At 39.8% G+C, this 25,749-nt stretch overlaps 2 protein-coding genes and 1 long non-coding RNA gene across 4 annotated transcripts in view; all 3 read right to left on the reverse strand.

Annotated features, from left to right (window-relative positions):
- The window catches only part of itgb4 (integrin, beta 4), a 28,011-nt gene extending 23,379 nt beyond the window's left edge, over nt 1-4,632 (reverse strand). Inside the window, exon 1 of the mRNA XM_084342405.1 lies at nt 4,489-4,632. The gene's annotated coding sequence lies outside the window, so the exon portion shown is untranslated. The remainder of the gene's footprint in view (nt 1-4,488) is intronic.
- Nucleotides 4,633-6,818: 2,186 nt separating this feature from the next.
- On the reverse strand, nt 6,819-23,154 carry sap30bp (SAP30 binding protein). Of its 2 annotated transcripts, none has more exons than XM_084342973.1 (10): nt 23,021-23,154; nt 22,486-22,595; nt 20,057-20,101; nt 16,146-16,185; nt 11,465-11,553; nt 9,151-9,242; nt 8,896-9,008; nt 8,748-8,806; nt 7,924-8,014; nt 6,819-7,641 (listed from the first exon to the last, which is right to left on the reverse strand). In XM_084342973.1, exons 1-10 carry the CDS (start codon nt 23,115-23,117, stop codon nt 7,463-7,465), a joined length of 915 nt encoding a protein of 304 aa, XP_084199099.1. In that variant the 5' UTR covers nt 23,118-23,154; the 3' UTR covers nt 6,819-7,462. The 2 variants fall into 2 exon arrangements, with proteins under 2 accessions (XP_084199099.1, XP_084199098.1); XM_084342972.1 differs by having other exon boundaries at nt 6,819-7,644.
- Nucleotides 23,155-23,905: 751 nt separating this feature from the next.
- LOC311250863 lies at nt 23,906-25,749 on the reverse strand. The gene is made up of 2 exons (XR_014621331.1): nt 24,595-25,749; nt 23,906-24,347 (listed from the first exon to the last, which is right to left on the reverse strand). It is a non-coding gene; the product is annotated as an uncharacterized lncRNA (long non-coding RNA).

Genomic DNA, 25,749 nt, shown 5'->3' on the forward strand with positions numbered 1-25,749 from the left:
GTGTTTGCACAATCGCGAGCTCACACTAACGGGCACATTTTTTTACTAGTCAAACATTTGATGTGAACATTATGATCACCACATGTATTTCTTCCTTTTCTGGAGGGGAAGCCACTTCCTTCACTCTGTAGAGGATGTAAAGTACCAATATGGGAGTCTGCATTCCTGAGCAGAAGAACCAGGGTGGCACAGTGACCCTGGCATTCAATCCTCATGCTCACTATGTTTAATTGTGTTTCCACAGTCTTTTACAAGGGAGCTTACAAAAGACTACATTGTGGAGAGCACAGGATCCACAGGTTTAAATACTATCTTACCACTGTGTATCCAACAAGTCCTTTGCAACGTATCATCGCCTTCCAAACAAATCCATGTACAGTGTGGTAAAAAGCACCAAAGAGGCATACTTAAATAAAAGTTTTTTAAAAATTAAATATCGGCCACTTATATGAATAGTAGAACTTGAGTAATAGTGTCTGATATTAAATGTTCTTAAGTATCAAAAGTAATTTTCTTGCAATAAATTTACTTATACGATTATAATCATTGGATCTGATATTCAGCATTTTTCTGATCGATGGAATCTGTTTGTTCTTTTTTTTTAAAATCCCATCACAATCACTCTGAAAGTAACTAGTAACTAAAGTTATCAAATAAATGTAGTAAAAGTACAGTATTTGCCTCCAAAATGTAATAGAGTAGATATAACATAGTAGAAAATGGAAATACTCAAGTAAAGTATAAGTACAGTATCTCAAAATTTTCCTTAAATGTACTTAGTTACATTCCATCACTACCGATATGTGAGTATTTTCTGATTTGGCCTCGTCAGTGCATGTTTTGTGAGCGTCTTACAAATCACCACTATAACTGTTACAAACGAAATTAGCGTTTTCTGATATGCCACCACAAGGTTTGGTTGAATTCAGACAACTAACTACAGACACTGAACCCCTACATTACAGCATCGTTGCTTGCTGTTGTCGATAGAGAAAATGTTCAGATAAGAAATTAAAAAACAGACGCCCTAAACCGGCATTCTTTCTTCTTAATCATATTCGTCTCAACATAGTTAGGTGGTGAATCATTTGCCCATTCATCATTTTCACTCTGGCTGTGATAGCTGCTATTTAGAAACTTCCTTTTGAATACATTACAATTTAAAGCCAATTTGATATAAAGCAAAACATAAAACAAGACAAACAAACAAAAAATGTTTGCTGTATGCCAGAATTATTCAAATCTGCTTCAGAGCTCATCACAGCATTAAGAAAACTGAAAATTAAATAACCCAGTTTTGATACATTTTGAGTGGCTTTGTGCATATTCTATACAAAGATGTTATGGCTTTTCTGACAGCGACAGATTTGTCTCCCTGTAAATGAACCAATAAATGTTTGGTAAGTTTGCATGAACATGTATTAAAACATTTACGCGATTATCCAAATAGTTGCTGATTGATTTTTATGTCTATTGACTAATAGATTAATCATTACAGCTCTTATTCTAATTTACCCAAGAAAACTGACAGGCAGCACTTACCCCTTATAAAACTCCAAGGAGAGAGCCTGTTATTCCTATTTACAAGTCCCATCATCCCAGGACATCTGTTTTGGACAACACATTCTCACTTTCAACTCGTCAAATATGGCAGCTTGGTCAGTGGCCTGAAGCTTCAAATTGTGATCGTGTACCCACTCCTCTGGTGTCAGTTTTGCACGTGTCCAGTCCAGTCTAGTCTAATTAGCAATGATAACTTATACAGAATGAAAAGTTTGTATATTACATATTATGACTTTATGATTGGTTGAGCTAGGCTACAAAACTAATTGGTTAAGGCCACACTTTAGGTTAAAATAAGTATGTTCAGTCTTCCAACTTATGTAAGTTACTACATTTAGGTTGTCAACTTACTTAAATTACACAACTTAAGAACAAATCACTCTTGAATCTTGGTCACAAATGGGACACAAACTTTGGTCTTTGGAGGGACAGTCCTGTGCATGACTCATCTCATCACCCCAACCACCCCCCCGACTCTGCAACCTTCAGGCCACTGGGAGCGAAACAAACAAGTTTGGAAAAAATGTTGTTTTTGGCCTTTGAAACCTTTTACAACCCTACATTCCTTTTCTTTGGCCCAGCAAATTCTAGACATTGGTTCAGGTCAGGTTTCACATTCATTATCAGACTGATTTTAATTTGTTTCATATTGTCTCCTCTAGTTATTCGCCCTGTTTCCTAACTGTAGCCCTTTTTTAAATTATTTATCATACCTTAAACAACAACTGTTGCATTGTGTTGCATGCTTTCTTTCCTGATAGGCACTGTTTGAATAGAGTTTCATAATGAGTGCAATAACATTTCCAAAGAAGTAGTAGGAGTTCCGCATAGGGCCAGTGTCAGTGTGAGCTGTCCTCTTGGCTCCAGCAGACCACACATCAGGTGTTAAAGGGTCATTTCAATCACGGCCTGTCGCACAGTTTATAACTGGACTTACACAGACTCACATGTCACACAAATCTGGGATTTAAGGAGTTAACATGACTCAGGAGAAAACAGCCTTTTCCTCTTCACTGTTCATACCACACCGGGCAGTCTTGAACTGAGACATACACAGTCATGTATTCGCAACCACATCAGATTTAATACAATGTCTAACTTCTCTCAAGGAGAACAAAACTCCTGCAGAAACAACTCTTCCCCCCTCTCTGCTTTCTTGGCTGACACTTTGGCAGTGATGCCAGTCTAAACAGCCCTTTCACTTTGTGGAGGAGGAGCTGGAAGGGAGTGGCCCACCTACTGAATCATTTTTGTGTAAGGTTTCCCTGAGTGCAAGAAATAAAGCACTTTTCATGCTTGATTTGAGCTTTCGGTGAAAATTAAAATTGAATTAAAGAAATTCTACAAAAGGCAACCACAGCGTTTGAAATGATAATGAGCAAATGCTGTCAGAATCGTAAGCTAACTTAAAAAAATGTCCTGTTTTCTACAGTTGTGTGTAGTTTTTCCGGTTTGTGTTGCCATAGTTAACTGTCCAAGGCAGCAGACCCATCGCACATGCGCTACTCAGATTGGGCAGCTCCTCCATTGGGGTAGTGACAGCAGTGTTCTTGGTCTGCAACAGTAATTGGGTGGGTGGTGCATCTCAAGTGGCACCCACATGAACAGGGCATTATATTATATCGAAATGATCAATGTTATTCATGACACCTGTCATCGGGAAGAGATGAAGAGAAGGTTGGGCAGCTGGAGGAGTTGAAGAAAGCATTTTTTTTTCTTGACTCTCTACACTACTACAATACTACTTTAAGATGTTTTCCTCATAACAAATAAATTATCTACTTTTCTTTGTCATCTTAAACCAGACTAGTTGTATGCATCGCAGTGAAGTAGTGATTTATTTAAAATAGCCTTAATGTGTTCCACATCCCCATTTAAAAGTATTCATTAACTTCTAAGTGCTGTATCGTAGGCAGCTGGACGTGTTCCAGTTTGTTGAAGACGTTTCACCTCTTATCTAAGAGGCTTCTTCAGTTCTAACTAACTGGAGGAGTTGGCAGGCTTTTAAACTGTGGGAGTGTCCTTACAGAGTCGTTAAGGACGCATGTGAGCTCTGAGTTTCAGAGTCGTTAGGGCCAATTATGGGTGGTTGACTTAACTGGCCTTCATGTGGGTAGTTAGTGCCAGGTGGGTCCAGGTGTGAATGGTTGTTAAGCTGTCTGGGGAGAGAACTCAGTACAGCATTGTAGGTGGGTGATAAGTAATGTCTTAGGCCTTCTCCTCTGTTCAAAGATGGTTGTTCCAGTTTGACATAGATCGATTTTTTTTTACTCCTCTTTCAAACCATCTGTCTTCTCTGGACAACACGTTAACATTGTTGTCCTCAAAGGAATGGTTTTTCTCCTTCAGATGTAGGTGGACAGCACAGTCTTGACCTGACCTGGATGACTGAGAACCATCATCTCTATTTATCTACCTTTATTTAACCAGGAAGTCCCTTGATTTTTGTTTTGAGAGATACCTGGCAAAGCCAACACACCATTACAAAGCTACAAAAATGATGAAATAGAGCATATCACGGCATGTCAAAAACCGTTGTTCCTCAGTTCTCATATCATTTTACAGTATTTTGGTAGGGAAGATGGTAGTAGGCAGGTACATAGGTAAAAAAAAACATCAGTGGGACATCAGTGCAAGTAAAGAACTCCCATACTGTATAAGACCACAGTTACCTGCTTACTGTACCAAATACACATTTAAAACAGTTGCTTCTTTCTTTCAACTAAACTACTACTCAACAAAATAATTAGTCTACACTTATAAACATGTCGAAAGTTAGATTAAACTGTTCACTGACAGCCTGAAACTCTTAGGTTGACCACCAAAACAAACACATTACTGTGCAGCTGTAGCATATTTTGCATTTATCTCATTACCAGTCCATCATTTGCAAAGATGTTAATTGTAACTGAGGACGTTACTTACTGTGAACAAGGTGCTGCCGTGGTGAACTGGACTCATTAGCAGAAAAGTCTGAGCTGCTCACTCCGCGCACTGTTGAGAAACCAAAACAATCCAAAAGAAGTAGAATTGCACACCCTTTAGACACAGAGGGAAAGCCAGACAAGAATGTCTCCACTTTCAGCTCCACTGTCCAGTCTGTGCCGAGCTGCTCGCCAATTTACATGACAAAAACTGCTCTTTTTGGATCAGTGAGTTCATTCAGTGCCTGCAGTATAATGGCGTCTCTCTTTTTTTCCACCAATAAATCTGCTGGAGTGATGCAGACCTCAGCACATCAGAGAACAGTGTCATATAGAGCAGTTCATATATGAATAATGATAAAGACATTTGACTTTGACAAGACAAGACTTTGATAACAAAAATGCCATTTAAGGTAACAGTGACAAGGTGTTTGTTGGTGTGGGTTGTGTGTGAAAATAATTACCCCATAACAACTGTAACCCTTTACCATGTGTTGGAATGCAACAGAATGCAATGCTAACTATCTCTAAGTTTAATGAGGTAACAATGATAACAAACATGTAATAACTTAAAGGTGATAATGACGACAGGTTATGAAGTTCTCATTAAGTACCTAGTTACAGTAGAGTTAACAATGCCATGGACTCAACCGACACACAAAGCGCCAACAGGTCTAATTCTATCTTTTTATTTTGTTCACATTTCTGATAAATGCTATATAAACACCAACTGAGTCAAGTCTGCGTGACGATAGCAGATGGATGGAGTCTGTTGAGGGGATTGTTGTGACCTGTTCAGCGCAAGATGAACATTGGGTGTGTCTCGAGCTCGCCTGCACGAATTGACGCACCCCTGCAGTGATGCGGATCTCATCACGATGAATCATCTCCATAACATTCCTCCAGGGACACAGTCGAGCACCGTTTACGGTTTATACAACATATGGTAGTTTTTGTATCATATTTCCATAGCAGCTGTTCTCCAGTGTGTAGAAACGAGAAATATAAAAAAAGTTACTATTACTCAACGCAGCACTCATCTTGTAGTTAGAGATGTATATAACTTTATATGCTGTCCAATTAATGTCTACAGCTTCTCCATTTCAGTTTTCAGAGTATCCTGAACATGCAGTAGCCAACTTGAGCATCTTCACATGGTTGTAATTCACATAAAAATTAGATAGGAAAATTATCTATTTTTATAGGCCAGTTCTTTATATGTTACCTAAACTAATAATGTTTTAAAGGAACCATGTAATGGCTGGCAATAATGTATGGATGCACACTCATCGTTCAGCAATGAGGATCTGTGAAACCAAATGTGAATGCCACCTGAGCATAACATGTAAGACAGGTGTCTTGAGGGAATGCACTTTTTTTTTAGTAGTCTATTTGAATTCCAGGCTCTGCAGAAACACGTTGAAATACAAGAACATGAACATTTGTTCATCTACTGTACCGAATGTATGACTACTGTAACCGCTCAGTGGCCAAATGTGTGTATTATTCAACTGAAATCATAAATGACCATGGGCTGTGCCATAATCTCTTCTCTAAATTTTTTTTTTTTTTGCGCAAACTCCTTAATCGTCTAAATAGCATCTTTTATAAAATGTCCAATTAACCAAGTCATAGCTATTTGCCGACCATCATGCATCTTTTACAGGACCTTAATCTCTGGGAATACAGGGTTTCATTTAGATAAATACAATGTGAGCATAAGGAAGAAATCCTCACATATTTTCAGTGCTTGGTTAAGACTGCACAAAAAATGTATAATCTTACAGTGTGAAAGGTAAGATAGAAATATTTATAGCCTGCAAAAGAAAACAGTGAGAAGGGGTATAATTTTCTTTCTTCAAGTCTTTTTACTTCAGGGACCTTTGGCCTACTCTACCCTGAGAGCTTCAGAAGTACGCCGAACTCCTGACGCAAACAGAAGTCAGATGTCAAGACTGAGCTGATGAAGAGCATCTGCCAAAACGCCACCTGGATAACACATGTATCCCAGATGCATGTGTTATCCAGGGCCTGTGTGTGTGTGAGGAAGAGAGAGAGGGATTATTCAGTCGAGATTAGGGCAATGTCTGCAGTCAACAGAGCAGTGTTCAACAAACGTTCCCATTCAAAGAGGAGTGTCCTTTCATTTCCATAGTAAAACAAAAGATGTAAAGGGGTGTTAAAACAGTGAAACAGTGGAAGCTATTCTGTCCTCATCTGAGCTGAACAGTAAAATGGATGCCATGACATGCACAGAAGAAGCCTTTGCTTTCAATATGAAGTGACCTCAGTGTGGTGGTTTGTGGAAATGACAAAAACAGATAATCCATCTGAAAAGGCAACATCTGATCCATTTATTCACCTTATCATCAATATGTATGTACAAGTGTAAAAAATCTTACCATGGAGACGTCAATTTGTCAAGGAAGGGAAAAAAAAAAAAGCTAAAAAAACTGATGTCGAGCTATTACACAACTGGAGGCGTGGACATACTGCACCAGGACTATGAATAGAAAAATAAACACATTTTCAGATATCTCTACCTTTTTCTTATTGACATCGCCATACACTTCTTTTCCTCAACTGTTCTGAACTACTGTTGCCAACATATAAAAAAAAATGAGTGACAGGCAGGTTTTATCAGCATGAGATCTGCAAGCATCACACATTCAGATTTTCAGAGGATCTACGAGTAATCTACCAAACTGTCAATTTGGCTTTATGATGCGATAGTGCAGATTCAATCCCAGAGAAAAAAAAGGCAGTAAAGTCTTTGGATCAGTCCATGATCCATGTGCAGCAGAGGACATTTTAGGTTGGTTCTAGAAAAAAAGTACAGTGTCCCCATCAGTTCATTTGTCCTCTATCTGCATCTTTTTACATGTATAATGACAGGACAGCACAGGTCTTCCAGCATCATGTCCGTCATGTTTCCATCACTCACTCTTACAAACATGATTGTGCCCACTCAGTGTTTACTGCTTCGCTTTCTTAAGGATGGTGCCCACTGCAGAGATGACAGTGGTCTTGGTGCCGCTGGCAGTGGTTGTCACGGAGACGACAGCAGGTAGGGTCGCGGTGGTAGTGATGATGGTGGGCTGGGCGAGGGTCACAGGGATAGCAGAGTCCCACTTGCTTTTCCTCTTCTGGGCCTCTGCTGATTAGAAAACAGGGCAGGAGTGAGGGATGTGAGCTCGGGACTTGATGCAAACACTTTTGTACTTTTACTTAAAATAAGATTTTGAATGCAGGACAGTATTTCTACACTACAGTGTTGAAATGAATGTAAAAGATCTGAGTACTTCCTCCACCGCAGACTGGAGGTGTCTCAGGAGTATTCAGACATAAACCAGGCATGTAAAATTGACATTAATGTAGCGAGGTGCATTTCTGAAAGGAGCTCAAGCTGTAAGATGTTGCAGTGGAAGATGTTTACCTGTGGCTGTGGTGGTGGTGGTGCTGCTGGTGGTGGAGGCAGCTGTGCTGGAGGGGTTGGTGCCCTTCTTAGTCCCCGTGACAAATTCAATCTATGAGACACACAGAATATCAAAGCACTCATTTAATTCCTGGGACTGCTTGATGTGTAATTGATGTTTAACAACCGCAATCTACAGCTGCAGGTCCCTCCTGAAGCTCTACTGGAGGATCTGGGGCATCTGGTGCTCAAGGGGGGGAAGAAAGTAACTCATTCTCTTTGTGTGGTTTCTTTCTCACACCAGAATCTTACTCCTGTTATTTTAACAGCTGTATACCATTGAAAACATATCACAGCAGAGAATCATAGAGCAGCTGTAAGGTACATGTTCATTCAAGTCCGGTTTCTAAGTCTAACTACTGGAATAATGCTGCTGACGACAGCAACGGGCATCACATTGTTTTCTAACTACATCTGCAGGTTTCTAGGAGACGACTATGACCTTTCAGTTCCGGCACTGACACACTACTTGCCTCCGAATGATTATTTCAGAGATAACTAGGAAAAGCGAAAATAGCTGGCAGAGATAGAAAGGAAGGTGTCGTGAAGCAAAATTCAACTGAAGATGTATTTACACGAATGGGCATGGCTGAGCTGTAAAGCTGCACTGGGCTGGGCCTGAGCTGTTACAAGAGCTGAACTTGGCAGTGTAAATTTCTGCGTGTCTGATGAAGGACGTGAAGTAGAAATGATCAACAACTGGTGGAGACTTGCCCCTGATGCAGACAGAGAACAGAACTGACTGTTGTATAATCCTCTTTTTTTGTTGTTGTTGTTGGGCTCACCTTTGTCCGCTCCTTCTTGGCTTTTTCCAGCTTGTCCATCTCTACTTTCTGGGCTTTGGCTGGAAGGATGAGACAGACACATTCATGAGTGTTGAGTTTTATTCACAGAGCTGTGAAGAAGAAGTGAGGAAGAAGTGAAGTAGCTTACCTAGAGATTCATAGTACGAGTCCTCTGACCAGCCATGAGGATCAAACATATCTTTTGGGTAGTTGGTTCCCAGTTCATCTATACTGCAGAACTGAATGAGCTTCTCATAAATGCTGAGGAAAAAAGAAAAAAAATTATATTAATATTTTTTAAAGAAATATATGAACTTGTAAGTGCTTACAGCAAAAGGTGTCATGTGTCAATAACACTATGCTGTGTGTTGGTTTGGGTGCATTCTTCGGCTGAGCTGCATACCTTGGGTTTCTAAATTCCTTCTTTTTCTGGATGTGGCTGTTTGTGTCAAAATCTCCATGGAGCTTCCTCTCATACAGCTTGTGGATCTTGTCCTGTTACAAAACAAACAAATCAATGGAGGACAGCAGGTCAGATCTCACTGTAAGATGAACACCTCTGCTTTGCTTCTTCCACACTCTGTATTTGGCAGGACACACTAAATAAATAAACAAAACCTATATACGATCAGCTCCAGCAAGGGCCAGTGTGAATGGACCTATTGTATATAAAGACTCTGATACCTTTAGGAAATATGTGACAACCACATTCAACTGAGCCACAAGGAGCTGGCAGATGTAGCCTACAGTGCTGAATGAGGGCTAACATGGAACAAGATGGAGGCAGGGAATGCTGCTAAAAATGATGAGCTATCACTCCTTTGTCCTTCCAAAACCACCCAACAAGTGTTTTCTGATCAGACACCTCTATTGGCTGGATGACAATATTTGTCAGCCCTCCTAAAACTATTAAAAATGACAGTACACAATTGTTGGCAATCAATTTTCTGCTGATTGACTGATCGGTTAAAGGGACACTTCACTGATTTTACACATCAAGTTCAGTTTAGTTATCATGGAAAGACTGCCTCTGTTACAAGAGCTGTATAATTCTGTGGGTCTGAAGGAGCTTAATGAAGCCTGAGAAAACCCTCCTGATGCTGTCCACACCATAACGATGATGTCATCAGAGTTATCTCAACTTGGGCGTGTAGAAATGTATAACAGACAGACTGTTTTACAAACTTTGGCAGATGTAGGCGTTTTTAAAACAGGAAGGGTATAAAGATAAAAGAATTGCATTGTGGGAAATGTAGAATACTGTGTTATTTAAGCTTGAGCCATAGTAAGGATTGAAAGTCAGAATATCTTGGCCTCTGCTGTTTCAATTGTGGCCATTCTTTGTTCAAATCTGTCTCATGTGGGCATCATTAGATAAGCTGATTACAGGTGCCTGTTTCAGCTCTGAAACCAATGTCGACTGTAAACAGGAAGTGAACAGAGGTCTCCCATGTCCTCTGCTGACCCAAGCATCCACCTGTACACCCATCCTAGGAGGTTTTTCCTATGCTGTTATTATGTCAAGCTACTTCATCATTTTCTTCTGACGGACAAGAGTCGCACACGGCAACCTGAGGTCCTTGAGGTGAGGTAAATATAAACATTGGTCATTTTTGGCGTTGAAACAAAAAGCCAGCGCTGTTGTTCGTCTACTGACACATTTGAGACTTGTGAAAGGCCTGAGCTAACTTCTGTTAGTCAGAACATCTCATGTTCTAATCTCAAGAACATGATTGCAAAAGGTGCTCTGGAAATTGTTCATAAAGTGGAGACATTCCAAGAGATGGTGAAATTATTTAACTGTAAGGAACCTTTTGAAAGCGCATTTGCTAAGATTGAATCTGTCTCTGCTCCTCCATGACCTCAAGGCAGGGATATCCAGCCAGTGTGTTTTAGTGAAGGTGAATCATTAGTTGTTCATATGATAGGTGAGGGAGTGTCAGCCCAGCGGGTATTACTGCTGAGCTGTTCACTTACCAAGTCAGGCTTGTGTCCTGACCTGCCTCAGCTCCTCTGAGAACAAACCTTACTGCAGTTGCATACAACAAATTCACAGCAGCAGCACAGAAAGAGAGCAGCGCTGGTGATAGTAAATTGATAGAAGATGACACTGTGTGCTGGTTTAATTACAAGGGGGAGAATTTATGTAGCCACCAGAATTCACTTCTAACCCCAGAGGGAAGGAGGGACTTCTAAATGATTCTTTTGGCATGGAGAACAGGTTATTTCGAATGCATCGAGATGAACACTCTGTGGATGAGAAACATTTTAGTCCTCCAAACTTTAACTCCTCGTCTCGAACTCTAGACTCTAACCCTTGTACACATGCCAAAGAGAAGGGTGTGTGCGTCTGTGTGTCTGCATATAAAACCAGCATCTTCCTCTAGGAGCCAATGACAAGACTTCATCTTTTAGCAGGATGACTTTACTACCTGGAAAATGTTTATCCAGCACATTAAACAAGCCTAAAGACATGCCACAACACAACTCACAGGACACCAGGACTTTCTGTTAAGCTCGTAGAAAACCCACAACTCCATACACCCTCTTCTCTGGTCTGATTAGCAGACATATCTGTGGCTTTAGTGGTGAAAAACTGCTTGCAGGAGACAATAGCAGGATATATTGTGTTGAGATAAGTAGTTTGCAACAAGGAAAGCTTTGCAGTGAAAGTGTAGTTAAATGATCATACAGTACAACATTGGAGGTGTGTCTACCTGTAGTTGGCTCGAGCAGCGTCCAGGGGGCTCAGGGGGGATCCTAATCTCATCAGGTGACATGTTCCTCACTTTCTCTGAGAATAGAGCTGGAAAGGAGACAGAAATGTAAACATGAGCCCTTGTAGGTTCTCCCCTCCGCTCCGTCTTGCAGGTCTTTACATGCCAAATAGAGAGCTCAAACTGTTTACTTGAGAGAAACCAAGTTCACAGCGGACTATTTTAACTTATTAATTGCCATTTTTCAAGCAAAAATGTCAAACATTTGCTGGTTCCAGTGTCTTAAATGTTAGTTTTTGCTGCTTTTCTTTTTCAATGATAATAGCAATTGAAGAGTGTTTGGGTTCTTCCACTGCTGGTTGGACACAAAAAGCAATTTGAAGACTGGGAAATTTGGCTCTAAGAAAAAGTGATCAGCATTTTTCACTTTTTTTTTTTTTTACATATATTTTATAGACTCACTCTGATTATTCGATAATGAAAATAATTGTCAGTTGCAGCCCTAATGAACAGAGGATAAGTTACAACGACAATGGGATGTGGCTATGCACTGGTGAACGACCTCCTCACATGAAACAAAGGCTTGCTGTGTGATAAGAAAACACTGCTGTTGAATTCCTGAGCATCCTGTTGTTCATCACAGTCCTACGTAGGTGCCAGTGCTTTTACAGGGCAGCGTGGTATGAGGAGTGCACATCCCGGGCAGGGAGTGGCTGTTGTCGGGGCTTGTAAGGAGAAGGGAGGCTCCTCTCCCCTCCCTCTGGACCCGTCCCTTGTTTTGCTCTCCATGCTTGACTTGTCTCTCTCTGCTTTCTCTGACTGCAGGCCAGGCATTCCTTCAGTGTCACTCTTATCCCCGTCAGACAGATAGTCTTTACAGCTCAGAGCTATCAATCACGCTCCGAATGCTGTGTGCTGTGTGCTGTGTGTATGTGCAAATGCAGGAGCTTGTCCGCTACGTCGACACGTAGAAACTTGACTGGACAGGAGAGGATCACTTTCTGTCTTTTAGCTGAGCTTTGCAGAACACTTTATCTTTCAAAACATAAGAGGAAAATTCCACAGTCACATAACTCACTGTTCTCACTGTTAGTATCAGCAATTTCAGATCTTTTTTGTTTTGTTTTGGTCTTTAACTACGTTATCCACTTTCACTTGAGTTTACAATTTTTCAATAAATCCCAACTTGTGTCAAAATTCAATATCCAAGCCTGACCAGTAATTTATTTTTCAGGCAGATACTGACATCAAGAATTGAGAACTTTATCAAATTAGTGTATTATTATTATTTTTTTTTTTTACAAACATTTACTCGACAAAAATACTCATACTCATAAACAACAAAAGATAGAAATTCAGTTTGTTACAAAGCTCAGTTTCACAAATCTGTCCTGAGTAAACATCTGTTTCAAACAAATCAGTAAAGGATGTTTGAAAAGAAAATACACCCCCAAGAACTCCAACACTGTCAGAGTCCCTCCTGGTCCAGTCAGTTTATCTCTGTGCACACAGTATAAGTGCAGCTGCAGTCTATTGCTATGCTAGCTGTGTGTGTCACCCTTGAAGTTTTTTGTTTTTTTCCCTTTCAGACGCGGAACTAGGCAGGAGTGGAGAGAATGAAAATAAAAATACATTGATATTGCTCTGGATTTCGTTGATTGAAACTGAGAGCACATTTCAATTTCCGATACTTTTTTTGTTATTGACTGAAATGTGGCTGTAGCAGCAAGGATTGTAAAAACTGTCAATCACTGGAGGCTGTCATCAAATGTCTTCACAAACTTATAATCTTGTTTATATTATAGATAGTTACTCATTTAAAATGAAATCTAAACTGATTTATTTGGGAAAGAGTTGTTGTGTGGCTGCCTGTGTTTCTGAAATATTGAGAAATTTGGCTTAATTTGAAATGATGAAAAAAGGACTAAATAGCAAGCACACATAATAACCAATGCAGTAAGTATAGTGAGGAAAACGCGTCGTTTTGGTCATCAGTGAACTGCATGTCCTTTAGTATTATGACTGGCTTACACTAGAGCTTACACTAGTTCACGTTGGGCTCTGGGAAATTTAAATAAGCATTTATCACGACTTCTTTAAATTTTAATTGTGAAATAATTTCAATAATAATTGAAAATTAAAATAATCATTAGATGCAGCTCTAACTGACACATACGTATCTGATTTCCCCCATATCTTTTTAATTCTGAAAACGTTGACTGTTGGAAATGTTGTCGTATACAGACACTCTTTCCAGAAGTACCTCCCTTCACCATCTTTGCTGTTTTCCTTGGTCTGCTGATCATGTGGGACAACAGATCCACACATGGACACCGACCTGCCACTTTCTCTGTGAAGTTCAAAGCAGGAGCAGCACCTCCCCCTCTATCGCTTATATGACTCTGGTTTACCTCCCCCACCACGTGAAAGAATGAGCAGGGCGTTGCCTTCGTCGGGTAGACCATAAATAAGCATGTATGTATGCAGGCTCACACACACTTTTTGTCAGCATGTAGTTTGCACACCTCCTATTTCAAAATACTGTAGCCTCCAACAATGAAAAACCTGACAAGGCAAGTCAGATGAGTCACAGTCACTTGGTATTTCACTTAACTCTCACAGACGCACACACTTACACACTGTCACAGACAATTACAGGTTGCAACAGCGGGTTAGCATTGTGGAAGCCTGCAAATCCTCTCTAGACAACAGGAGATTTAGTTGATAATTTTGTAGCCATGTTGGACAAACTGTGGAAGTGTGAATAAATGAAAGCCTGTGTAATAAATATCCCTGTTTGTAATTCATTATTGTGTGAAGAGTGTGAGAGGATATTCTCGTATAACAGCAGCACTGTCACAAAGGAGATGGAGACAGTAATGAGCAGACAGAGAGAAGATTATATTCTGCATCAAAATTAGCATCTGTTCTCCCGAAAAACAGACAGAAAGTCACAATCTGTGCCCTGAGGGTCTTTTTTGGACTGACAGACAATGTGTGTCCCTTCAGTGAACAGACAAAGAGCCGTCTTCAGCCTGCTGACGGAGGCCCTTTGCCAGACACGCCGTGACATTTACTGACAGACAAGACAGAGAAGCCGAGCTCCACTGCAGTAATGTCAAATGTCCAGGCCCGAGCTATGACTCACTCTGCCACTACAGCGCACTAATGGTGATGGTGGCTGTTCTGCTAACTAGAAAATGCTCCAATGCATTTCCTTTTCTAACTTTCTTTTGTGGCTACAACAAACAAAATAGTGGAAGTGGGGATGATGGAGGGAGCAAACCCGTTGTCAGAAGCCACCAAGTTTACTCTGCTGTCTCCTGAATGGAGCATGTCAGAGGAAGTCCAAAGAAAGGCTTCTTACTTTAGTACACGTATGGCAGGATGCAAGGATGCATAAAGGCCTGATCATTTCGTTTTCATTCAGTTTTAGAAGAAGCTTAAAAATCTCCCACTTGAATCTCCCATTGAAAGTGTTCTTTTGCATTCAAATGGTTATGGAGTGATGCATTGCATAATCTGAGCCATCATCTGCACCCACCTGTATCACTCACATCCTGTCTGATGCGCACTTACACACCTGTACTGGTCAGTCATTACTCACTCCCAGCTGCCTGGGATAAAGCCTCATAACCCATCTGTCACTATGGACAAAGAGGCCTTGATAACTCACTTGAGTCTAGTCAGTGAGTCATACATTTACTGCACCAACACCCAAGAAGCACAATGAAAAGTAAAAGTCTGATTTTTACACTGTATCCTAATGCATATTTGTTTGATGAAACAAGCATACACATCCAGAAGAGGGTGGTATATGTTTTCCTGTTGTCATTAAGACAAACTCTCTGACTTCTCTACATTGTAGTACTTCGCCCCAAACCTGCGGGTTGCTTCTAAAGATGGGTCAAAAATATATGGTTTAATTTTTTTAAGGCTCAGTAATTTACTAAAAAAAGCTGAGCACTGCATTTCTTGCTTAAGCAGGCAAAATTATTTATTCTTTGACTTTTTTTCTACAGTAGAAGCATGTTTTGTTATATTTGTAGAACAACTCTTAACATCCAGACAGCAATCATTTAAGTGAATGCTCTGATCAATAGATGAATACTTAAATAAATTTAAAAAAAATATTAATGATAACAATAAAACAAAATCAGTGCACATTCTTCTGATTTGGAGAAGTGGCTCTGAAGGGAGGCCTGGTGGGAGGGAATGGGATTTTTTTCAGTTGGATACTTTCAATATTTTGCTTGCTCTTGCTGGTTTCACCGATGTTACCGACTCCAGTTCTAAATGTATTCATGTGTTTGCCAAAACTGACACTTCCCAGCTGTTGTAGCTAGCAGCAGTGTTTTCTACTTGTCTGAAGGTCTCCTACTGATGCATGAATGCAGTACCTTGACAGTTAATTGGTGTGTAATGCTCCACTTTTCGTAACGTTAATTCATTTTATGGCCTTTTTTGAGCAGAGACTTTATAAGACCTGCACATACCCTGTATCTACTGTACTTGGGATTAATTTAATTAATTTGGTTTTGAATAGTTTTTGGACGACAATCGAGTTCACGCTTGTCAGGAGCATCAACTGGTTGTTGGTTTTGGTATTTTCGTTTGACAAGCGCCAGGCTTTTCCTTCTTTATCAAACATATGTGTGAACATAAAAGTATGTGAACTCACCAACTAGCTCATTGGGGTCCTTTCTTTCTGCTTCTGGGATCTGCAAAAACAAGAAGAAAAGGGAAGAGAGGGGGAGAAGAAAGAAAGAAAGAGAGAGACACATGGGATATTTAGGTCTCCTTTGAACAGGAGAATCTAATTATCAACCCCTGATGTAGGGAATCATTTACAGCACCAGTGGTGGGTCTTATATACCATGTTCCCAGCTTGGATGGAGTTAACTGCAGTGTATTGCGAGTGGGCTGGTGAGGTAAACTGGCAGTGGCGATATGTAGATGGCAAAATACATTTCATTCCATTCGTCCCCTAAACCTACAAATCAAACAGGTGCTTATGCTACAGTCTGCACAGAAAAGAAGTCGACCAGTTTCTAAGAAGTAATAGTAACCACAATAGTAAATCTTGGCAGTTTCTAGTGAATACTGGAGCACAGCAGGAGGAGGAGTCTTGTACAGCTTCTAAAATATGCCGCCTGTTGTGCCAGGACTGTGGGCATTACACAGGTTCAGCACAAAGGAACAGTGCTGTTATTCACATGAATCATGCTGTCACCTAGCAACTGCACAGGCACATCAAAGAATTGTCCTCAAGTTGGCCAAATCACAAGGCGGAGGAGGAGGGGGTGGACTGAAAGGCATGGAAGCACAGCAGAGCCCCCCGGCACCTGCTGTTTGAGACAGAACCAATAAAATGCTCTTCATTTCACTGATCCACATCAAGTTTCTTTCTCATCTGGCCACACTTCACAGGAAGCTTGTACTGTTTTATGAATAAACAATTTTCATTTGGTTCTAATCTAGTTCAAGTTGACTTTATTAAAATCCAACTCTGTCTTGGATAATTAAACCAAAAACATTGGGTTAATCACATAAACAACACAGGTGCTAAAAGCAGCAGCTAGCTTCCCTGTAAACTGCTGATGTTCATCCGAATGTGTTAGTGGTTAATGGCAGTGACAACTAATTTGTAGAACCAAGAAGCTAACATTTAGCTGTTACTAAAAAATGCCCAATTGCCATCAAAATGTCGACTCGAGAGAACCCTTTCAAAGCTTTCGCTCACATTTTGTTGTTGACAAAACAACTGTTTACTGGATTTGAGACCACCCTATAAAAATAACTAAGATTTCAAACCAAGGTAATAATCTTCATGTACCACCAAACCACTTCTCATGTCAGGCTCTGCATATACTGTACACATCTAACCATCTTCTGTCTTTCACAAACACCAGAGCCACATAGACTTGTAACCACTCTATCTAAGCACAAATCAACATTTACAAACAGGTCATTTTCTTAGCACTATTTGTCTATTTTGACAGTGAACAAATTATTATAAATGAAAACAAAATGTAATTCAGTCCAACTAACAGCACAAGAAATTATAGCCACCACAGACTGGAATAAGACTCGAACAGTCTTAACAAAAACAGAAGGCTTATTTACATCGTGGGACATTTAATTGCACTGCTGCTGTATTAGATTGCAACAGATTGCACAGCTGTTCAAATCTTCTCATTAGTATTTCATGTACATTTTCAGCACCACACCGTAAAAAAACTAAATCTGCTGGGGATGGATGGAGTTTTCTAAGTCTTCTTCACCAGCTGGAGGTGTGGGGACTGAAAGGTGTGCATTAAGTATGCAGTGAGGATTTAATGAAAAATGCTGTCCAACTGCATTATGGGCAATATAGGATCTGGAATGTTTGGAGCTTGACTTACACTAGGAACAGTCAGGATATCTCAGCCAATCACAATTACAATCACAACTGCATTGATTGGTCGAATAATTGAAACATTGAAAAGTGAAAATTATTGCGAAGTATTTTGATAATTGATTCATCATGTTGCAAGCAAAAATTACAAACATTTGCTGGTTCTGTAAGGATCTGACGCTTTTCTTTGTTATGTATGCCAGTAAATGAATCTTTGGGTTTTGGACTGCTGATTGGACAAAAGAAGCAATCTCAAGATCACATGTGTTTTTTGACATTTTATAGATTTAACAATTAATCAACTAATAGTGAAAATAAACAATGACTTAATCGATCATGGAAAATAATCATTAGTTGCAGCCCAAAATAAATACAGGATTCTACAGCTATGCTAGCAGCTCTGTAAGGTTGTACCTGGGCACCATGGGTGCTTTGAGCTAAATGCTAACATCATTGTGATAACATGCACAGAGTGACAATGCTAACATGCTGATGTTTTGCAAGTGTAATATTTACAGGGTTCACCATCATAGTTTAGCCCAATAGCATGCTAACAATTAGCACTAAACAAAAAGGAAAGCAGAGGCTGATAACGGTTTTGCAATCATCTGATCAAAGTATAGTTGCTGCCCAACTATATCAAAAAGACAAACACTTCACAAAGGTCTGCTAGCTTAAGCCCTGAGGTCACACCTCTGTCTGCAGTCCAGCAGACAATTTCATCAAAATCAATGTTTTGATCCAACTAAATAAGAAGGGCTCAACAATAGAGATTGCCTGGGGAAAGTTAAATGCCATGTTGGGATAGTAAAAACCAACAACTCACATGCCAGATTGGGTAAACGGTAAAAAGAAATTAAACACATCGTGTTTTCCGGAGCTGTTGATGGAAGTAAGCCATTTTTGCTTCCCTCTCATCTCTGTTGATGAGTTGCAGCACTGATCTGACACTCCTGAGAATTGCGACAGGTGAAGATGTTTACAGAAGCACAAGCAAATATTATATATATTATACTGGGAACAGGAATTTAGTTGGGTGGTGTTAGAAAATGTAGGCAAACACGAGTTTTGTAAGTTTGATAGCAAAGCAGATAGGCTTAAACATGACAATTAACTGTAGTCTTTGTTGTGATTTGATAACCACTAAGAAATAAAACACATATAGGGGTAAGTGAAAAAAACAAAACATTAATGTTGAACCCTAAAATAAGGCCCAAGTACTGTGTGGTGACCTTCTTTATCTCCAGTTAGCCTTAACTGTATCAGAACACCAACCAGCAGTTGCTTCAAAGCCAATAGATAACTATGAAGAATAATAATTAAGTAGGAGGAAGAATTGAGATCTAATATAAACATTCTTTCACAGTGCGTCAACTAATTTATCTGCAACTGATCCAACACTCAACATTAAGATTTAACATATGTCTATTGCTAATTCAGGCTACAGTACATATGACACATGTCAGTCAACCCCTGAGGGTAATGTAGTCAACGTAATAATTACTGAATATCATCTTACAAGTAAACAGCAGCGTTTCCATGACTTCCCTGGAAATGTTGCTGCTTCATGGGAAGAACGCTCCACATGTTGATATGTGCAATATTGGGAAATCACATCATGACTCACAGTGTTACAATCATCATATCATTAAATCTTTGCAGTGCCAGCACTGTTATCTCTGCTTCATGACTGAAGAGACAAAACTTAAAAAAATATCTTATCAGACTATGATCACTCAAAGACAGGTTGTAAAGCAAAGCCTCAGATAAGCACACATCTTCTGATTTGTATCGTTTCTGTTTGTTAGCTTTGTGACTCACTTTCACCTCATTGACTTGTATCAAAAAGCACAACAGGAAGCTGGCATGCTGTCTAGTGCACATAGCTTTGACACACACGCACACACACACACACACACACACACATTAGTGAAGCAGCTTGGGGCATACATACACAAGTGCAAGCCACTGACCTGATCTCACCTACATTAATTGCTTTGTTTGTTATTTGAGCGTTCATCTGAAAAACACAGACCCACAGCACCATCTAGTGAACATGCTCCTTCATAGCATGTGGTGGCAGCTTTAAAAGTGCCGTTCCTTTTGGTTAGTAACAAAACAAATGAGAAAAAATTAATCAGGCTTGACCCTTCTCCAAATCCAATCCATCCCACACCAGGTGGGTGTTGAAATACCTCAACATCATCTGCGTCCCTCCCCTCGTCAGATTCGTCCATTTCCTATAAAAACAAAAATGCAGAGGGTTAATACTGTAAGGATCAGAAAGAGGTTAGACCAGGAAGGGGGACCAAGCAGCAGTACAGACCCAGCTAACTGCAAAACTGTTCAACCCCAGAAACCTTAGATGGTTTACACTAGTTCTAGTACCACAAAGTCTTTATTTAAGGAACATTCCAAAGTGTTTGAGAAACGAGTTTCAATTACCTATTTGAACTGTTCAAAAGTAACTTAAAAGGGGCAATCCATCAACTTAACAGGTGACGGTCAGCTTACTCGTCATCAACATTAAAACTAAGTCTGTAAAACAGGTGGAGAAAATTTCTTCTGAAGAGTTTATTTTGGGAGGTTTCCTCAGTCTGAAAAAATAAGCCTAATAATGTCATCTGGGTCATCTTGGCTTGGAGTTGAGACTTCCAAGTTGATAGGGATCCAGGAGGCTGGATTGCCAAATAAAAACCATAGATTTATATGGAGGAACTAGATACCATATGAAAAGATGGCACCCATTCAAACCAATGAGAATTGCTTGCCTAGCGCATACGCCAAAAAAGTTTTCTGGTTTCCACGTTTACTTCCTGGTTATGTGGCCCATCGAATAGCAGCGGAGTGCGCGGTAGAGTTTCCCCCGCTGGCCTTGCCAACGGGCTCCTGCTCGGCCTATAGACTTTACATTGTGATGATGTCAGAGTTTTAAATCGCTTTTCTCAGCTTATTGAAAGTTTTACAATTATATACTTCCATGGATCAAAAATGCATAATAGAAAGAGTCATAATCAAACTCGATTGCAGTTCTTGATCTCCTGTCAACAGTTTTACAGAGGTCTCTTATTATACCGCTACAATACCACAAGTGGCCACAATGCCAGTTTGGAAGCAAATCTGAGCGGTCCCTCCTCCCTCCTCCCACGCTGGCATGCACTCACACCTGAGCACGGTTACCTCATGTACATACGTTGTACCCATGCTTGCGCTTGTGCATGAGCTACCGTACCGTGCCAAAGAACACCTCTTCCAACCGTGCCGGGGCCAAGTTATATGTTTAGGGGCAATTAGCAGACGTTTTTGTCCAAAGCGACTTACAGTTCATACATACACTGATGGCGGTGGCTGCCATGCAAGGTGCCGACCAGCACATCAGGAGCAGTTTTGGGGTTCAGTATCTCGGCCAAGGACACTCTGGAATCGAACCAGCGTCCTTCCAATAACAAGACACTGGCTCTACCCCTGAGCCACAATGATGCAATGTGCACATAATGTTATGATAAGTTAGAACGATGTACTGTACTGTGCCAGCATTATGAAAAGTTTAATTAAAAATGCTGTGTTAGGAGTTTTGGTACTTGGGCAAAAGTCTGCAACCTACCATTGTTTTGATCATCTATTACTCAGCAATTATTTGTTGGTTCTATGAGCATTAGTAAATTAAGACCTCAATGTTGAACCAAAAGTAAATCTATTTTAAATATTGTAGTACCCCTTGTTAAATGTAATAGCAGATGATTACTATTAGGGGTGACCGATATGTTTTTCAGGACTGATAATGAGACCAACAACCATTAATTGGAACTGATATACATTTGCAGTAAAAATTAAAATCTTAGTTTGAAGTCAGTTTAAATTAACCAGTGAAATGTAACTAACTACAATTTACTCAAGTACTGTCCTTAAGTACATTTTTGAGGTACTTTAGTCTAGTATTACCATTTTCTGCAACTTAATACTTCCACTCCACTATATTTATTTGATAACTTAATTTACAATTACATTTTGCATATTCAGATAATTCAGTGTTGATAGGCTGTTATTTGTGGTGTGTAACCAATCAGATAGTGATGTGGGCAGGACATTGAGTGAAACTAAGTAGTGCATTATTGATACAATTAATTGTATCAGCAAGTACACTCAAAAATCACAGGTACCGATAATCAGAAAAATGCTGAATATCAGCCCAGATAATCTGCCAGGCCGATAATCTGTCAACCCTCAATTACTATCAAGAATATCTTGAGCAAGAAAATAAAACCTAGTTCGCTTTCTAAAGACTTTGCAGTACTAGTACTAATCCCGGTCATCCTTCACCAGAACAACCATGTACTGATGCTGTTTTTACAAATACGATGCAGCTACTGTCACAATCACAAAACTGTGGTGAGAGTCTATCAGCCTCCTCATTTCCCAGAGTTCAGTGAAAGTCACAATAGATCCCATCATGAACATGTCAAAGACCACCACATCCCAATGCTCTGCTTAGTCTCTCACTTAAAACACTCAAACAAACGTCAGTGGAATCCAACTGAATGGTCAGTAGGAATAAAACCTGTCTAATGTCTAATTCCTCACAGCAACAAACACGTTTTCAAAACTTCAGAACTCAAATACTGACCGAGTTGCTTTCCCCGCTGTCTTCGTCTCCAGACACTTTGTCATCTGGATCCTCAATGCGGGTCAAGTCATCATCACCACCATAGCCATACACCAGACCTCCTCCACGCCCTGGTGACAGACAAGGAGAGACAGAGGGCCACAGGGACACCACACAGATGTCAGATAACTAGAGGAGGCAAACGGGATCACTAGCAAGCGGCACTGAAAGAAGAGGGAGTCAAAGTCTCTGTTTAGCATCAGCTTGAATGCATGTCAGTCCCAAACGTCTCTATAGCTAATATAATAATATCAAAAAGGCTTAAACACAACCAAGAAGATACTGCTGAAATAATGTTATATGCTTGCACTTTGTATGTTTGTGTTTTTTACGGACAAGTCTTGAATATCTTGGACTTTTTCTGTAAACTAACGTTAGCTTACTTAGCTACAAGCTAGCGTTAGCCAACACATGGAAATAAAGCTTAAGATTCGCAAAGCAGCAGTCAGCGTTTTTAGCCTACAAGAACCAAAAACATGATCAAATGTTATCATACCTGGCTCTTCTTGTTCGGGTTCAGAGTCGTCGGGCTCTGAATCGTCTCCATAGTCTGCCAAAGAGGAGAGAAGAGCACTCTTTTTACCGCTCGCCATTGCCGTGTACGTCGCATAAACGACTGGTCGCAGAGTGATAACGTCAGGAAAATTGTAGGCGCCAGTGTACCAGTGTAGTGCCGGGCGATGTAGTCTTTATGTTATTTTGCTTAAGGCCTACAGTCTGAGGTTTAAAACTTGACCCATATTTTTTTTTTTAAGTGAACTTCCTACAATTATAATTCCCACAATTTAAGTATTCATGTTCTCAATTTTAGACCTCTTTAGACACCCACAACACTACAATTATTCAAATAAAAAAAGATAATGCCTTGTCCCCCACCACCAGAAAGAGTAAAGAGAAGAAAAATGTCAAATTAAACAGCTTTCATATCTTAGAAAACATATTAACATTTTTTCTGTGCCTTGTTATGTCAACTGCATTTCACATGCATTCCTTCATCAACCCAGCTTCCACTTCAGATGCACTTGAAGATATGTGTGATGTGTCTTTAAAAATAAACCACAGGCAGTTTCCTGTTGAACAGACACTGATTTGATGATTTGCAGTTTATCTATATTCTAGAAGTACTTGTAAACTTTTCTCAACAGCAATTAACTTTGTTTTCTGATGTGAAGCAGTCGATATCTACACATTAAAACACATTATACAAGCACTTGGACTTCCTGCAACACCAGTGATTTGTAGCTTTTTCATAAGTACCTTTATTGTGTTTACGATTTAAAAAATATCCAAGATAATCACTTTTTTTGGACACTTTTTTGACAGAGAATGGCTGAGTGTTTAAAAGTCATATCAGGCACTACAAGTCAATGATTGAATCACATTTGAAAATAAGATTTTAAAAAAGGTGTTTGTTGTGGTGTCACACAGTACAAATATAGAAAGGGAACAGCCCCCCCCAAAAAGTCCAACATTACAAAAGTTTTGATATATAGCAGTGATCCATTACATCTGAAAAATGACCCTAAGATGGGCAGCTAAATGTATACAAATTCTCCATCATGTCAACATTCCTTTTACAGTATAAGTAGGAGTCAGTCGAGTTTATACATGCTTAGATCATCCCATTCTTCTCTTTCTTCTGTTCTTGTGGGCTGCAGCAGCATCCATACGACAGAGCGAAGACGACCAGAGACATAGTTGTCAGCATGAACAGTCCTATGACCACAATACCACCCAGTGCCAATGGCTCGTGATGCACCCGGTACAGGAACCATTCCACCCAGTCCTCAGGTGATCCAGTGGGTTTTTGCAGCTCTGGTATACTGCACATGGACAAATGAACCAGATGAAAGCTCAAAAGGAGAACTAATAATAAACTACAGAGATAATGTTAGTAGACACCTTTAGTTGTCACAAACAAGGCTTTCAGAAGCCGTGGAACCATTTTATCTGCTGATGATAAAGTCCTAAAACATTTTAAAAGCTAACATGCTTAATACGTACACATCATATAAATCTGCTGATGTTAAACTCCATTGTCATGCAACACATTCCCTTTCAGAAACTCACCTCACAGCGGCCATGTCCGAATTATCCTCTCACGGCTCAGTGACTCCCAACAGTGTGTGGTTATGTTGGAGTGTGTGAGAACAGATGGTTTCAGCTCCTGTTCTGATCCACTTACAACCCCGGAGCTATTTGACTACAGCCCAAACATTTCAGTTTACTTTCAGTATGTTCACAGAAGAGCCTTCCTGTAATTCCAGTGGCTCCTATTTTGCATTTCAGGTGACACTTTCAGTCGCTCTGTATGGGCGGGACAACAGAGAGGCAATGGCTCCTGGTCAATGTTTACTCAAAATATTGACTGCTGGAGGCAAAGGAGAGCTGGTGATAAGGTATGCAAACATTAGTGCAGTGTTTTACTGGTGCAAATGGAACCCTAACCCTGCTTTATTAAAATTATTTTTTAAACTCGAAAATCAAAATGCAATTCGAAAAACGCATTATAAGTAGTAATTAAATGTAATAATTTTGTAGTAGATGCAGTTTACATTTGATAAAATAACAAGAAATGTTTATTACATTTATTACATTTCAGGTACATCCACAAAGGAAATATGGCATTGCCTCTGTAAAAAGACAAAAAAAACACTTCTATGTTACAATATAAAGAGAATACATTTGTAACTCCAACGAGCAGCTCATATTTCTATTGGCACAATTTGCAAAAAAAAAAAGAAAAGAAAAGACAGAAATTGTCTACACCGAGCCAGCAGAGGGCGCTCTGTCTTTTTACACCAGCAAGTTTCTGCTGAAAACATGGAACTATATGAGTTCATTGCACACAAGTTGGAATGTTTGTACATTTTCCATGTTGTTTTTCACATTCCTGAAGAATAGCAACAGGATACCAAACCAGTTCACTGATAATAACGAGTCAATGTGACATTCAAACACAAATCAGCTTTCTTACTGTATCTTTAATTCTATTCCTCCACAGTAAGGTTTTTGTTGTTGGAAAAGGCTGCCACACAGTGTTTCATTGTCCTAGTCTGTAACGAATCTTGATGATGTGTGTCACTCTGCTGATTTATATGGATTCCACTGGCATGGCAGTCTGGATGTGGGTCCAGTCTTTATCTCATTACTGGAAATATCAAGGAAACATGTTGTCATCCTTTCCTTGATGATTCCCCTTTTATTATTCCCTCCAAGGATTCG

The sequence above is a fragment of the Pagrus pagrus genome, assembly GCF_965226575.1.
Source record: "Pagrus pagrus genome assembly, chromosome: 21".
NCBI lineage: Eukaryota > Metazoa > Chordata > Actinopteri > Spariformes > Sparidae > Pagrus > Pagrus pagrus.

Coding starts and splice junctions, on each gene's coding strand:
- sap30bp (XM_084342972.1), bottom strand. CDS start 23,117: ATGGCGAGCGGTAAAAAGAGTGCTCTTCTCTCCTCTTTGGCAGACTAT. Junction 11,554..16,145: donor GGACCCCAATGAGCTAGTTG/GTGAGTTCACAT, acceptor TCTCCTTTCCAG/CTCTATTCTCAGAGAAAGTG. Junction 8,015..8,747: donor CCAAGAAGGAGCGGACAAAG/GTGAGCCCAACA, acceptor TGTGTCTCATAG/ATTGAATTTGTCACGGGGAC.